The sequence below is a fragment of the Lonchura striata genome, chromosome 3 (assembly GCF_050655825.1).
Source record: "Lonchura striata isolate lonStrDom1 chromosome 3, ASM5065582v1, whole genome shotgun sequence".
NCBI classification, from domain to species: domain Eukaryota; kingdom Metazoa; phylum Chordata; class Aves; order Passeriformes; family Estrildidae; genus Lonchura; species Lonchura striata.
Genome location: NC_140705.1, coordinates 76183589 through 76198864, shown reverse-complemented (window position 1 = coordinate 76198864; position 15276 = coordinate 76183589). Strand labels below are relative to the sequence as shown.

The 15276-nt window shown below is 39.7% G+C and overlaps 1 protein-coding gene across 5 annotated transcripts in view; it reads right to left on the bottom strand.

Annotated features, from left to right (window-relative positions):
- Window positions 1-15276, bottom strand: part of RPS6KA2 (ribosomal protein S6 kinase A2) — a 279608-nt gene that overhangs the window by 68623 nt on the left and 195709 nt on the right. For all 5 annotated transcript variants that reach the window (XM_031504319.3, XM_085576816.1, XM_021544171.3 and 2 more), the window contains 3 exons: window positions 5607-5687; window positions 4754-4833; window positions 1641-1747 (listed from right to left, as the gene is read on the bottom strand). In XM_031504319.3, the coding sequence (XP_031360179.1) occupies window positions 1641-1747; window positions 4754-4833; window positions 5607-5687 (268 nt within the window). The remainder of the gene's footprint in view (window positions 1-1640; window positions 1748-4753; window positions 4834-5606; window positions 5688-15276) is intronic.

Genomic DNA, 15276 nt, shown 5'->3' with positions numbered 1-15276 from the left:
TACACCAAATTTTCTCCTTGGTTTCTAACTTCTTCTAAAGCAAAAAATTACAGCATATGCCTAAAAATGTAATGGCATTGTGACATAGCTGAATATACAAGCTCATATTTGGATGCTTTCTTACAGCAGATTCGTATCTCATGTGTTATCTCAAAACTCAGCCTCATCTAATATATCAAAGAGAAAAGTCATGCATGAGCCACACGAATGCTCACTGGAATCAAAGTTTAAAACAGAAAACCTAGAATTTGAGTTATTCTATTGTGTACATATTTGTTGATGCTGAATGGATAAAACAGCAATTCAGAATGAAATTGAAACCAAGGAGCTGATGGCAGATGATGCAAGAGCCTGTGGCTGTGGCAGCTGGGGTGTCGCCACTGCCTACCTGCATTTCATATCAGGAACAGACTGGTACTTTTCTCCCTCCAGTTTTTAATTGTAGGATGATTTCCCATATTTGACAAAGACTCTGGTTTCCAGTTTTGGTTGCATAAATGGGCAAGGTTAGAAAATTTGGTCAACTACAAAATGTCTGCTAGCCCAAAAGACTGAGAGCTCTTGCTATGTACATCTGTTGAATTCAAATAGTACTACTACTGCTATAACCAAAACATAAAACTGAATTTAAAATTTAAATCACCTAGAAATGCAATGGAGATAAACAGTTTCCTCTCCTTCAGCTTCTCACCTACAAAGTACATCTTCCATCACTTTTGGTCTCATATTCTGTCCGTGAGAGTGAAAGCGATAACACTTCATTTTAAAGAAAGACCTGCATATTTTTCAGTTTGATGCCACAGAAGGAAAATTATGCTTTGAAAGTGTAAGCAATTGTCAAAAAGACTGCCCTCAGTGGTTATCTTTTATAAATGCTGGTGACCATTACATTAAAAAGGAACTTTGGAATGTTGCAGCCTTATTTGAGTTGTCACAGCAGAATCCAGCACAGCACCAAGCAAAGGGCATAGAATAAAAACAGTATATGTCACTCCTGGTGATAGCATTGAGGGTGTCATTTGCTCTGCTGATGTATTGCAAATAAAAAAGAGAAAGGAAAATTAGGACTACATTACGAACAAAAAATAGCTGCACATATGAGAACAAATACTTTGGAAAATATGTTACACAGTTAATACAAGTGTTTTAAAAGACCTGATTATCATGTGTCTCATGAGTTAACAGGCACACAAGTTCTCAGACATGCTCATTTACTTTAAGAAATGGCTCCAGTAAAACTGAACGGTGCCATGCCATATTCAGTATGAGCTGGAAGTGGAGTTGCTCTGAGTGGTTTCCACTGCATCGGGCGAAGGCCAGATTAAATGCTGCAAACAGAGAATGGTGCCACTGAAGTTTAAAGGCACAGGGATCTGAATTTTTTACTGAAATAATTCACAAAACTGAAGGCCAGGCACACAGAGGTCCCATCATACTGGAGCACAGTCAAAACATTTGGCCTCATGCTACGATGGTATGATAGGAAAACCCTTCTGCTGTTAGTGATGGTCTCATGTAGAGTCTCACAAGAAAGAAGGCAGAGCCCCTGGCACCTTCACATTTAGTAGTGTGACAGGGAGCAGAAGAAACCTAAAAGTTCATGTATTTATGTTTTAGTTCTCTTTTCCCTGTTAACTTACTTTTCTGGTTTTAGATCCCTGTAAATAATCCCAAGACCATGGAGGTGGTCTAATGCCAAGGCCAGCTCAGCTAAGTAGAACTTGACATCCTCTTCTGTAAACATCACCTAGGGAGAAGGAAGAGAAGACCACATCTATTTATTGGACAGTGGTGGGCTGGCTTGCATTAAACAGACACAGGGAAGGAATTGTCTAACCTGGGAATGCTGGAAGGACCATCATATCACGTTCAATTTTCCATAACTTGTCTGAACTGACATTAACAACTCTTACCAGATTCTCGCTATAAAACAAAACTTGATCTGTTGAGCACCTCTACTCCTTAAAATATGCTGCTCTCATTCATCTGTTTGATCTGTTTAGATGACATTATGTCACAATATTAGGAATAAATTATAACTCCTTAGCCTTTGGAAATGAATAGCAGAATTAAACACATTCAATGCAGCCCATATTGCTTTCATATCCCTTAACTTGATACAATCTTGGCATTTGGTTAATCAAATTCCCATGAAATAGCATGGGAAACCTTTTTGGGGAGGTAGAATACTTCCAAGTCTGAGCAGAATACACATCATGAAGAGAATCAGAGGTGGATTTAAAACCTCATGCCTTGGAGGTCCAAGGAATATCAGAGCAGATGCTCTAAGCAGTGATGTGCTGTCTAACATCCAAGGCCTGATGAGGTGCCAACTGAAGACAGTGTTTTCTGCAGCTGATATGGACACTACTAACACTGAAAGCTGTGTTTTAGGCGAGAAGAAACTTCTGTAATAAAAAAACCAATAAGCTCTGAAAAACTCAGATGGCAGGAAACCCCTTTGGTTCAACTTCCATTATATCTGAGACGTTCTCTTTAATTAAATTTCAATATGCGCAGAGATAATAATGCAGAAAAAGAAGCTGATATATTGGATACACAAGTGTGATTATGCATGACAGAAGTAAAATGAGTCAACTGAATACAAATTTACTTGTCATATGTAAATGTAAATTCTACAGCAGAAGATGTAGAGCTTAATTTTAAAATTAAGTCTATGCTCTCAAAAATGGGTAGCCAAAATATCTGAGTGCTTTGAGAAGTTCCAGACAGCTGAGAGAAAAAAGAGATGATTCAGAGTACAGACATGACATAATTTAATTAAGAATATTACTGCAAAGAAAAATTTTTAGAGATAAAATCACAAGGAAAATAATAGATAAATACACAAGCAAAAGTTCTCAAATTTAATTGTTATTGAATGTAAAAATGGAATTAATTTTAAAAGAAATTGAAATTATTTATAAGATTTAAAATAAACAGTATAGGCAATAAATTAAATCAATAGAATCTAGGAAAAATCTAATCTATACATATACACCTAGTTAAAGTCAGATGTCTCAAAAAGGCAGAGCAAGAAATAGGCAAGCTCTGCATGCATGCACGCAATGTATGTACATGGGATCTGACTTGAAGTTCACTGAAATCAATACCTTTCAACCAAATCTATACCTACAAATTGCAAACTGTTCAAGCTTTCCCAGAATTTCTTCCCTTGCAATATCTTGCCCCTAAACAGCTGCAAAGTATGGGCAGGCAAGGTGAGCTGCAAGCATTGAAAAAAGAGAAGTACATTTTTAGTGTCAGCTTAATGAGTCATTAATGACGGTATACAGCACAGAAGTTGGTGAATTGCCCTGGACAAGCTCTGGGGAAAACATGAAGCTTTAAAGAAGTACAAAGTCTGAGCTGGTATCTTCCACTTTTGAGTTCCCTGGCTGTGCAGAACACAGACCTGCCCTCTTAGGCAAGAACCACATTTTCTGTCTTCCATGAAACCAGAGGGGCCCTTTCTGAGACAGCAGAGTTGCCTTGTTAATAAAGCTTGGTCTCATGACAATAGCAGAAGGACATTTTAAATTAAAATGTTTAAAATCTTTTTTCTCCTATTAAAAATAACTGCTACCGGGGACTGAATATTTATATAAGGATCATTACTCAGCAGTGTAATTAACTTGTTACCAATGTCTTCTTGCATTAGTAAACAAACCCTAAAAGCAAAAGCTTGGGGTCCCAAGTTGCACAGCACGCAGCATCCGGCAGCATGTCACTGAATCAGAAATTGAACAGGGGTGGGGGAGAGCTGGGGAGCTTTTGACTGAAAATACTGTTTTCACAGCTTTTTTTAGTCCATCAGTAACTCCCCAAACCCAAGAAGAGCAACAGAGCTTCCCCTCAAGATGGCATTTGAAAGGTTCCTGTCTTTAAAGACTCTGATGAGTGGTTGCCTGCATTCCTGTCCCCACACCCTTAGAAGTACGAAGGGCTGGGAACACAGGCACAGACAACTGCAGGACAGCTGTCCTGCCTCACTGGAGCTTCCTGCACTCCTGCAGGGACCTCTCTGGGACTGCTGCCTCACAGAGGTTTGGAGATAAAGGAAAGAGCAAAACAAACCTAGGAAACCTGCTGAGGCTGCTCTGTGTGGGCACCAGCAAGACTCGGGTTAGGGACGTTCCCTGCCTGCAGCAGCCCCTCTGCAGGGCCATGGCATGCAGAGGACAGGGGAGGGATGAGAGCCTGGGGAGAGAATGGAAGCAGCAGCTGCTCCTGGCAGGCAGGAGGAGGACACATGAGGCCTGTGATAGTCAATCTCCCATGTCTGGGCTGGTGCATGGCCCTTAACCTGCTCTCAGCAGCTGCACAGGCTGGCCCTGACCCATGGCCATCCTTCCCTCCTCCCTGGCAGTGTGTGCGTGTTCTTCCAGTGGTTCTGGGCTCATCCCTAGGGCAATACGTACTGGGGATTGATTTCTCAGACTGTTTCTTATCACATCAAAACTTATTCTGAAAGCATTGAGTCTGGGGGTATTTTGCTACAGGAATGGCTTAGCAGTGGAGCAGTTTTCTCTGGCAGTGATGCCTACATGATATCTGCTGCATTACCTCTGGCATAATTCAAATGCAATTATTAAGAACCCATTTAACCATGCAAGATGAGATAGCTCTTTTACACATATATATATCACTATTTCCAAGGCCATTTTTCATTCCCACACACTCAAATTGAGTGTGTGGGAATGGAAAATCCAAGACAGTCTTTCGTTTCTGAGTTAAAGAACTATCAGCTTACCTCTTTGGAGAGTCTGGTGAAAAGGTCCCCTCCCCGCAGGAAATCTAGTATTAGGTACAACTTTCCCTCTGTTTGAAATGCTGCATTAGAAAAGGATGAATATGTTGGAAGTTTGAATCAAGAAAAAGTCCCCAAAGAGTAAGTCCTGTTGACTAGCATCATTCCTGCCACTGCTTCAGTGTTACTTCAGAACTTTGAGAGCCGAAAAAAACTATTTCTGTATAGAACTTAGCAATTGAGCTTTGGCTGTGAGAAAAAATAGTGTAGTTGAGAGACAATGGTGCATTACTAATATATTCATTTCCATGTTAAGCACCTATGAATTAACAGTGTTTCCCACTCCACAAGGCATCAGGAGTCACTGAGAGCAAGGCATAGAGAGAAGTTTCCATGTTTGTGTGAAAGAGGAGCCCACATACCCGAATGCCCTCAGAATACCTGCTGTGGCAGGAGACAACTCCACCAAGACACCACATTTATGTACACACCTATAAAGATTTAGACTGGTACTGATTATTATAACCTGTTTTTATTTAAATGCTCTGTCTTTCTAAATGATACCTGACAGCAAGTGAGAGTTTGGCAGATGTAAACTCAGGAGCCACCCCACCAGCACTACCTAGCATGTCAGACTTTATGACAAATTTATTTCAATGGAGGAATGGCTGAAACTTAAAAATACTGGATGTCTCCTTCAACATAAATGAAGAATTTCACACAGGTAGCCTCTATGACTTTGTTAGCAACAGAGTCATAATTAGGCAGGGGGCATCTGTACCAAAGTGTAACACGCCTAGTAACAATTCCCCACCCAAATTAAGAACAAACATGAATTATATTTTATTATAGTTACCATAATGAAGCTTGACTATGAAAGGATGGTTCACTTCTGCCAAAATATCTCTCTCCATTTTAGATCGTACCCGATCCCGAACTATAAAGAAAGGACAATAAGAACAGAGACATATTAAGAAGCAGCATGGTCACTGGATACAGTACTGGAATAAGGTTCTGGCAGTCTGGATTCTGATTCTCACTCTGCTGATGGCTTGTATGACCTTAGGTAAATGACCTTAGGACACTTAGGTAAGTGTCCTCTATTTCTGACTGTCTGATCTGTGTAGCAAGTTCTGTAGGAAGGCCCTGGGTCTTTCCCTATAGAGAGATGCCCTAACTAAAATGATTACAGTATTGCAAACAACAAGAAAGCAATTACACTTCACAGAAGAGAATGTTAATGTGAAAATGAAAACTACACAGAATTAATTACTTTACTTCATTTAAGATGAAACAGAATGTACCAGTCCCAGAGCAAGTTGGATTAATCTTGGTCAAATTAAGTTATTCTGTTTTGCTGAAGCTAGCAGCATTTATGACGTATCATTGCATAGCACTTTCTGGAAGTGATCTGTATATACAATGTTCAAAACTTCCAATAAACCACCACCCAAACAATCATAACAAAGAAAAATGCCAAATAAAAATAGTAACTAATTATTTTTATGTGTAGAGATAACTATATTGTGTGATAGCAGAGAGAAAAATACTTTTTGTGTTTGAGATGAATCAAGAGTAAGGGAAATCATAATTTCAGAGGTGAGCTGAGTTCAAGCTAAACAAAACTAATGCTGAAGATTTCATACCAAAGCCATTTAACAGAATATTCAGACACTGAGGAGGATTCCAGTCCCCACATTACCAAATCTTGATCCTAAAGTCACATTTAAATTTTTCAGTCAATCGCTACTTTATTGAAAAATATTGACATTTTCTTTGTTCTTTTCACAATGCCAGTATGCTTTTCAGATGAAAGCACCTAGAATACATATTAAGAAACTATTTTAGGTAGCAAAGCCTGAGATCTGTCAGACTCTGTCATTGCAGGCATGTGTTGTGGAGCTGCTCAGAGTACTGAGCTGAGTACTCTCAGCACCCGAGAAAGGAACATAAATAACAAAACCCCTGTCTATTTCTGTACTTCAAAAATTGATGCACAGAAATAGGTCCAAACCAGCTGATCTGAAAATCTGAAATAGCACAGGTGACACACTTTGGTTTCTTGCTATTTTGATGCTTAACTTAGGCCAATAGCAACTTTACTAGCTCATTCAAACTACCTTGTAGATAAATTCAAAACAGAGGGAATCTCATCCCACAAGTAAAAATCACACCTCCTACGCTCACAAAATTCTTAACCTATGTGAAGATAGACTGTTTCTTGTGCTGTCCATCAGGGATGATCCCAGGTGGGAATTTGTGTTGGATAGGTGGGCATTGCTGGACACTACGTGGGACATTTCCATTAAGCTTGGTTAGGTAGCCTAAGAAAGTGCCTCCTGCATTTGCACTGCACAGCAGTGAGAACTGGCTGTCAGAAGAATAGCACATCATTCATACCAATCATCGTATCAACCCTCCACCCTTCATGTTAACCTCTCAACAGGCAAAGGCTCCGTTGTGCAGCCCGTTGTGCTTTGCTGAAGCCCCATGCCCTGCTTGCTGCTGTGGTGGCAACTGGGTGTGGACCTGGAACCACACAAGCCACTCTTCTCACCACACGCACACTAGAGGCACTCCAGACTTAAAGAGAAGGTGATGTCACCACAGAAGACATCTCATTCTCCAGTCATGGCCTCTGAACCTGTAGCTGCTGCATTAAGGGGCTACATATCCTTTTGCAAACCTCTGTTTCAGGAGCAGAAGTCGGGCTTGCAGCCCCACAGAGTGTCCCCACCTGGGCACTGCTGTCCTCATACAGCCTGGGCCAGCACCCAGGCACCATTTGGTGGCAAGAGCACCAATGAGGGTGTGTGGCAGTGGCGTGGGCTCTGCCCTGCTCCCTGGGCTGAGACCCCCCTGGTGCCCCACATGTGCCCCACCATGCTTCCCTTGAGGCCAGCTGGGTCCTGCCAGGGTACAGATGCTCTAAATTAGTGCTCACCATTTTCCACTTAGAGCTTTCCTCTTTAAAATCTTATGTAGAGAAAGATTTTATGCACAGCAAGACAGTGCATATTACAGACATCTTAATGGACTGCCCTGGCCAAGGACACCGGGCTGCAAAGCAAATGTGATAAGCAGCAAAGTCCCAGTGTGAGCATCTGCTGACTGCATTGAGGTACAGCAGCCTGGTCCCTCCCCAGAGTCCTCTCTCAGGACAGCACCTGGTGATTTGGTTGCCTCTCTGAGTGGGTCAGTCCCTTTCCAGTGATTTTGGAAACTGTTGTCTTGATGTCACCAGGCTGAAATTGGTGTTTGAAAATTTAATTTTTTTTAAACTATGAATAGGTTGTCAGATGATAGGTTTGCTGCCTTAGTGACTTTTTCCTCAATGATTTTTGTCCTTTTTGACAATTTTAACTGAAGTGCTGCTGAATCCCCTGACCTGAAACATCAGGGAGAGAAATCCCCCTTTATGTGTGACAAAAGCATCTGCCACTTAGAGAAAGCTGATTCTGCAGGAAGATACATGTAGAAAATACATAAATAAGGTTAAAAATTTCACAATCTGCCCAGAGATGTTTGGCAAAAAGCATTTCTAAATATAAATTATTTGCTCATCCTTACCTTTCAATAAGAAGTGTCACTGCTTAACCAGAAGTGAAGAATTAATTAATTAATTAAGGAAGAATAAGGGGAGCTACAAACTAAGTTAATTAAATCAGCATCAAAAAGCATCACAGCAGAAGAAATAAATCAGTGAACAAAACAATGGCTTTAAATTTCATCCATTACCCTCCTCACTTCTTTAAAACTCAGCACTTTGCCTCAAGTAGAGCAAAAGCAAAATAGGACTCACACTTAGGAACTTGCAACTCAATTTCAAATTTTTCACATAGCACTGGAACACACAAAAAAATAATGCAAATAGAATGTATACATAAAACTCTCTGCAACATCCTTTTCAATTCTATTGCTGTTATTGTAATCTGTTTTTAATCCTGTTACTGTTTGCCTACTGTTGTAGGCAAAAGTAGAGTGCTAAATTCTAAACTCAATCCACACTGCCTGTGTCCAGAAGACAACGTACATGGTGTGGTGCCCAATTACCTGATATATGGAGAAATATAGGCTTTCTAAAAGTGACCATAGTCTTCAATGGTTCTGCTTGGAAATACTATTTGCTTTACTGTGTTCTTGTCCCACACAGTACTAAACTCAAATCCTCTGAAGTACAGCCTTTCCTGTTGCACCTTCATCAGCAGAACATTAATACAACACAAAGAAAAAACAGAAAATGTCCTGTTGGCACACTGGATGTAGAAGCATACCAATAATGTCACACAGGGACTTCTTGTGCTTTTCTTTTGAAATGCATATCATTCTGGGAAGGTGATTTTTCTGAAAGAAAGTTCTTCTATGGCCTGAAATATAGAACCTTTTAGAGATGGGGAAAGAGCCATTATACCACAGCTTTATCACTCAACCCTATGCTTCTGCAGCAAAGGTAGAAAAACAGATCTACAGAGCAAAGACACTCCTTTGTAGAAGGGCACTCTGAAAAATCAGTAAGAATGCAGACTGGGTTTCAGGAGTCCAGAGTCTGGGGGAGGTCATTTTATCTCCCTCCCTCCCTCCCTCCCTCCCTCCTTTTTTTTTTTTTTTTTTTTCTTTTTCCCCTTTCACATGAAACAACACATTTGGCTTTAAAGAAATCAAAGAGTTGCCTTTGTTTGTTGCATTTTAAAGTAGCCTTGATGCTCCGATGTTGAAATTTGGAATGATAGATGTCTCTAAATCAATACTCTGCTTTATTATTGAACTTCCATTTCTAGTCTTTATTACCTATTTTCTATTTTCTCTGTTTGTAAAAGTTAATTAAATCTCACAATATCCCTCTGAAGTACTTCTGCTCAATTTTCCAACAAAGAGAATTAAAGAACAGATTGATGAAATCTGATGCTGAAGAAGAAAAAAAAATCACATGGGACTTGTCAGGTGCAAACATGGCTTCTAGGACATAAAAACTCAGCTGAAAATAAATCCTCAGGCCAGCAAACTGAGCCCTTGTCATATTTTCCTCATAGCTTTGACCAGCAAGGAGCAGCCTGGTGAGCTGAGGGTGCTGCGCAGTTGCCTCCTTCCAATCCCATGGAGCCTCTGGCAGCTGCAACCTCGTGCTGTTTTCTCACTGGGACACCAACTTGGATCTCTCCTCTTGACCAAAAAGATCCACAGATGCTGTAGGAGATTAGGTGTGTTTTAGATTTTTGGCTGAAATTAGCTGTTGGGCTCAACCCCATGATTAGAGAAATATAGTCTGACAGACCAGCCAGACAATCCCATAAATCTCATGTCCTTATGCAGAGGTGAAATTTCAATTTTTGTGTATTTTTAGCAGAACTGGACCACTGAATATCTACAGATTTGCTCATGCATAACTCCCAGGTGAAACTGTTTCTCACCAGAGTCTGGGAGCTGCAGATGTGAAATGGTATCCAATAAGCCAAATCGTATGGTGATGTACATCACCAGCAAAGTCAGAATTATACCCCTCACTAATGCATAAACCAGTTCTAACTAAATTCATTAAAACCAGACTCAATAAACAGCTTGATAAAGAGAAAAGAAAGCTGCTATCTGCTAGAAGGGAATGTCTTTTAGAGATCCAAACCTACAGCTGGAAATACATCTGTTCACAACTTGTGCAAAACTGAAAATCTTCAACACCTCCGCAGAGTTGCACCTGGAACTTTTTTTCTTTTTATGGAAATCATATGTTTGATTTAAATTTATTTACCTTAGTGGATGCGATATCCTGCGAAATCACCATTAAAGTATTTGTTTCTTGAATTTGAGTGTAACATGCTCCTATGCTTCATTTGTTTCAGTAGTACTGAAGTGGGACTTATAACTATTTATTATTATTATTATTACTACTATTGCAGGAAATAACAATTTCAGTACTAACTCTTACTGACAGGCAATAATTACCTATGCTCTAGGAATAGGCATAATTTCAAAATGACAAATTAATAAGAAGGCTGGCCTTAGAATTCAGATGTCCCAGTAAACACTATTCATCAGGAGCTCTGGAAATTATGATGAACTGAAGGAAGAAACTGGTTTCATATAGTTTTGCAATAAAGAAAATTTGTTTAAAACATGTATGAGACAGTTGGCCTTTTCTCCCCACAGAAAATAGGTATTTCAGATGTAGTTCCAGCATACAAGAAACCAATAACACAAAGATGAAGTCCTCAGTCCTACTCTTAAATACAGTCTAAAGAGGGATGAATTTTTCTCCATCAAACTTATCTAATATCTTCTGAGAGGCTAATTTTTCCCTTGCAGCTCCTGCCCTGCTGCAGCGCTGGCTAACTCGCATGCAGCTGCAAAGAAAAGGCAGCACCAAGATCCATATCTCCTATCCGTGGGGCATTTCAGTATCAAATGTGTCTGCCTGGTGTTTTGCTCTGGAGAAGTTGCTTAGCCAAGACAAGCAATGGAGAAGTTTGAATGGAGAAGTTTGTTTTTTTTCTTGTCCTGCTTGAGATGCAGATGATCCAGATTCAGAGCAATGAGTTTTTCTGCTTGCCTTTTAAGCTTGAAGCCCAGCATGGTTTAATCAAGCACTGCTACTCTTTGCCCTAAAAACACACCTCTCTGGTGGGTTTTACAGGGAGAGCTGAGTAAAGTGTGTGCATCACCTTACTCTGGAAGTGTGAAAGCTGTGTTTCGGCATTCACCATACCTTCTGCAGCATAACAGCTCTTATGACTGAAAAGTATAAGGAATGAACACTGGCTCAGGGATGAAAATGCAAAGATATTCCCTCTTATGCCAGCCTTCTACAGGAAAAAAAATTGTCCCCTTTATACAATCTCTCCAGGTCTCAAAAGCCATTTGTATTGAAAGGGGCATTTCCTCTCCTTCAGGACCTTTGAGCAGCTACTAATTCCCTTGGTAAATGGAGGTGAAGGTGGCACAGGATCTCCCCAAGAACTCTTGGCACATGAACTCAGGGCAAAGTGTCCCTGTGTGAGAGTGATTTAAAGCCCACCCAAGTTCCTTCTCTTTTGTTATATGAGCCCCGACTATTTTTTTAATGACATAGTATGAAACCTTCTTCCTGGTCCAGTTCAGATATTTAAGGATGAGACCAATAATCTTTTATAAAATATTAAGTGAGAATTCCTGGAAGGAGAGGAAATGTGATATTTCTTCTCTGTGTAGAAGGTATCTACTGGGATGTTGTTATTTGCCACCAGGGCAGTTTTAGTCATAGGCTGAAGTACTCCTAGTAAATATTTTCTGTAGACCTGTTTGAAACCTTTAATTTTGAATATTTTAAAAGATTTTTCCTGTGGGTTTTTGTTCTCTAAACTGGAACAGAAAGCCTAAATTTGGCAAGTTTTGCCAAAATTAAATGGAGAAAAATTGTTTTGGCTGCATCAAAGTACACTTTGTTAAGGGTTTTATTTTATCTCCTCTTTCTTAACTCTAATTATAATGTACAACTATGAAATATTGTTTGAAAAGGCATACAATCAAACCAAAGAATTCTGCTGAAATCCTTAATACTGATATTTTGTCAAGCAAAATTTCCCTCAGCTGTCCTGTTCGTATGGATAGACATTCTGTCAGAAACTCATATTTTCTTTATCAGTTGTAACATAAATTCAGAAGATGGTTAATAAAAAAGCCCATCAGGAAGTTTTAAAACAGAATCTCCATGTCTTCCAGGTTTAGGGTAAACATGCAAAGTTTTGAAGTGAAGTTTTTGTGATTGTTTACCGGCTTAGCTCTGATATGGGTAACATGAGACAGTGGCTGGACAGTAAGAGGTTCCCTTCTCAGAAGGGAGGGTTTGGAAGGATTTGGTCAAAGGACAGGAGGCAAATGTTAACATTCCCCCTAAGCTGTCCAGACCACAACTGCACTATGCTGACTTCTCACTCTAAACACTCCTTCCATTAGGCTGCTTGGATGTGGTAAACACAGAGCCAGTCCAATCCGACTTGTTCTAACAAAATTTTTTGGATGAGCTTTTCAGTTACTGAATTGCAAAAAATGTTGGTTTCCAAAACAAATAACTACTATATCTAAGGCATCACTGAGGAAGCTGGGATAGTGGCATATCATTCAACACTGAAGGCACGCTTCATCTAGGAGATATGAAGCCCTGAGACAGATTCTATTTGTAAACCACACAGGATGAGGTTTAGCAGGTTACTTGTAACCCAGCCCTCCATGCTACCTGCACACAAAACAGACTGGAATTTAGAATTTTAAAAGTTCAGTAAAATTGTGCCATTTAATGTTAACATTCAGATAAAACAAACCTCTGCTTTGCCCTGATGTGATGCAGACATACTTAATATAGCTCTGCTGATGTGTTTGCCTCATAAAAATGAAAAAGCATCTGTGAGACGGCTGTCTGTCACTGAAGAAGCCTCCAGTCCCACCAGCAAGCAGGCTGTGAAGTCAAGGCAAGGTCATTTCCTAAATTAGAGCATAAGAAAAAGCCTGCTCTCAGTGCTGTTATCAACATGCTCATTAAAGCTTTGCAATAAGCAAGCCTTGGTCACACAGGCAACAACAACAACAACAAAAAAAAAGGCTGATTTATTGTTTTCTCCTTTGACAAGAGAAACAGAGTCCTCAAACAATTGTGAATTGTTTTTCAGCCTGGACTCCACTACAGTATAGGGATTGTTGTGGAAGATATGACTAAGTTCAGAGAGTTTCTGGGTGAAATCATGGCCCTAAAGCAGTCAATAGTAAAAGTGCTGTTGACATTAATAGGATCTCACCAGCTACATCTCAGTCCCTATATACAGCTTTAAAAATGTATGTAGCTGCTTGAGCTTTAAAAGAATATCTAACAGAAAAGGAAATCTTGTTTTTTTTCCCCCATGTTACTGAGAAACTGCCAAAAGCTAAACATAAACACTACTGAGCAATGACTACAGGGAGACAGAAGGAGAGCAGATAAATATTTAAAGGATATAAACATGGAGGAAAAAGACTTATTTATCAAAATAAAAGGAAAGAAATTAATATAAATAGGAGAAGGTTAGTGAAACAGAAAAGGAGGAAATGTAGGCTATGTTGGGCAAATTGTAACTGCATGAACCCCTATGGAGCAGAGCAATGGCTTGGGATTGGAACCTCCTTACTGACATATTTTAAAACAAAACTGAAAAGGAAAAGTTAAATAACTATTTAGTAAGAAACCAGCCTGCCCTGACTGCAGGGGAATGAGACTGCACTTTTCACTATGTGCTACTTCACTGCAGTGACTCCACCTCAATAAAGGACATCTTAAGAAAAATCTAGATTTCATTATTATGCACAAGTGTTTGGAAGGCTGTCTGAAACACATAATTTATAGCAGGACTAATGCCCATAGCTTTATATCAGAACATTCCACCAAAATGAAAAAAATATCAGAAACCAAAAATCCATGATGGAAGTGAACTTGAAAACCCTCTGCATAACCACAAGCAGTTTCGTTTCCACACAGTGCTTTTAATTTTGTGGTCTCAGATAGCCTTATCAAGGATCTTTGATCTCTACGGCTGTCACCCTGTGGGTGATAGCTGTGGGTAAGGCAGAGGGGTAACGCAGCCTTCTGGGGCCACCCAGCCCTGTGACAGTCCTTCCAGTGACTGCTAGCAAACCAAACTCCACATACACAGAGTGCAAACTTTCAGGCTTCCTTCAAAACTCTCCTTTTGAAGTTGCTTGCTTTGTGCTGGGAGCACCATGTAAAAACAAAAATAGAAACCAGTACTTCTAAATGTACACTTGCAAATATTTCATTCTTGGGATAACTTACAAGATAGTACCTAGCTGGATGACATTGACATTTTACATTGCAGAGTTTATTATATCCATAATGAAATCAAATTTGAACAGATAAGCATTGACAAAACCTATATAGAAGATAAATATTTAAAGGATGTCAAAATGTAGGACAAAGACTTATTTATCAAAATAAAAGGAAAGAAAGGAATATAAATAGAAGGAGATTTGTGAAACAGAAAAAGAGGAAATATAGCCTCTCTTTCAGCAGAAAAGTAAATTCTGAGTTTACAGTGTTGATGAAGACAATTCCCACTCAATGGCAACTATGTCATAGACCATGCAAAGATCTGAAAGATGACCAGGGACATGCTACAATTGTCAGAACAACTCAGGCTTTGCCTGAATTTACAAAAGTAATCTACTGCTGCTGAGAAAATGTCAGTTAAATTAATGTGCCATGGAAACCTTTTGAGTGTGCCAGTTACTATCGCATGCAGATAGAAAATGCTGTAGAGAAAACAGAAAGGAGAGGTGGTCATTGATGCTGATTGCTGGTCTCTCCACAACCATCAAAACCTTCATCTTGCAGCAAACACCACAGCCACACGGAATCTGAAACTGACATGCGTGACCAACATGAAGAACGTGAAAACAGAGAATAATTTTGTTTCTGTAGAAACAAATCCCACATAGTAGTCTCCCACACAGTGCCATCTAACTTTTCTGGAGAGCCAGCTAAGTGCTAGCACACCTCCTGGAGCAGTTGTGGA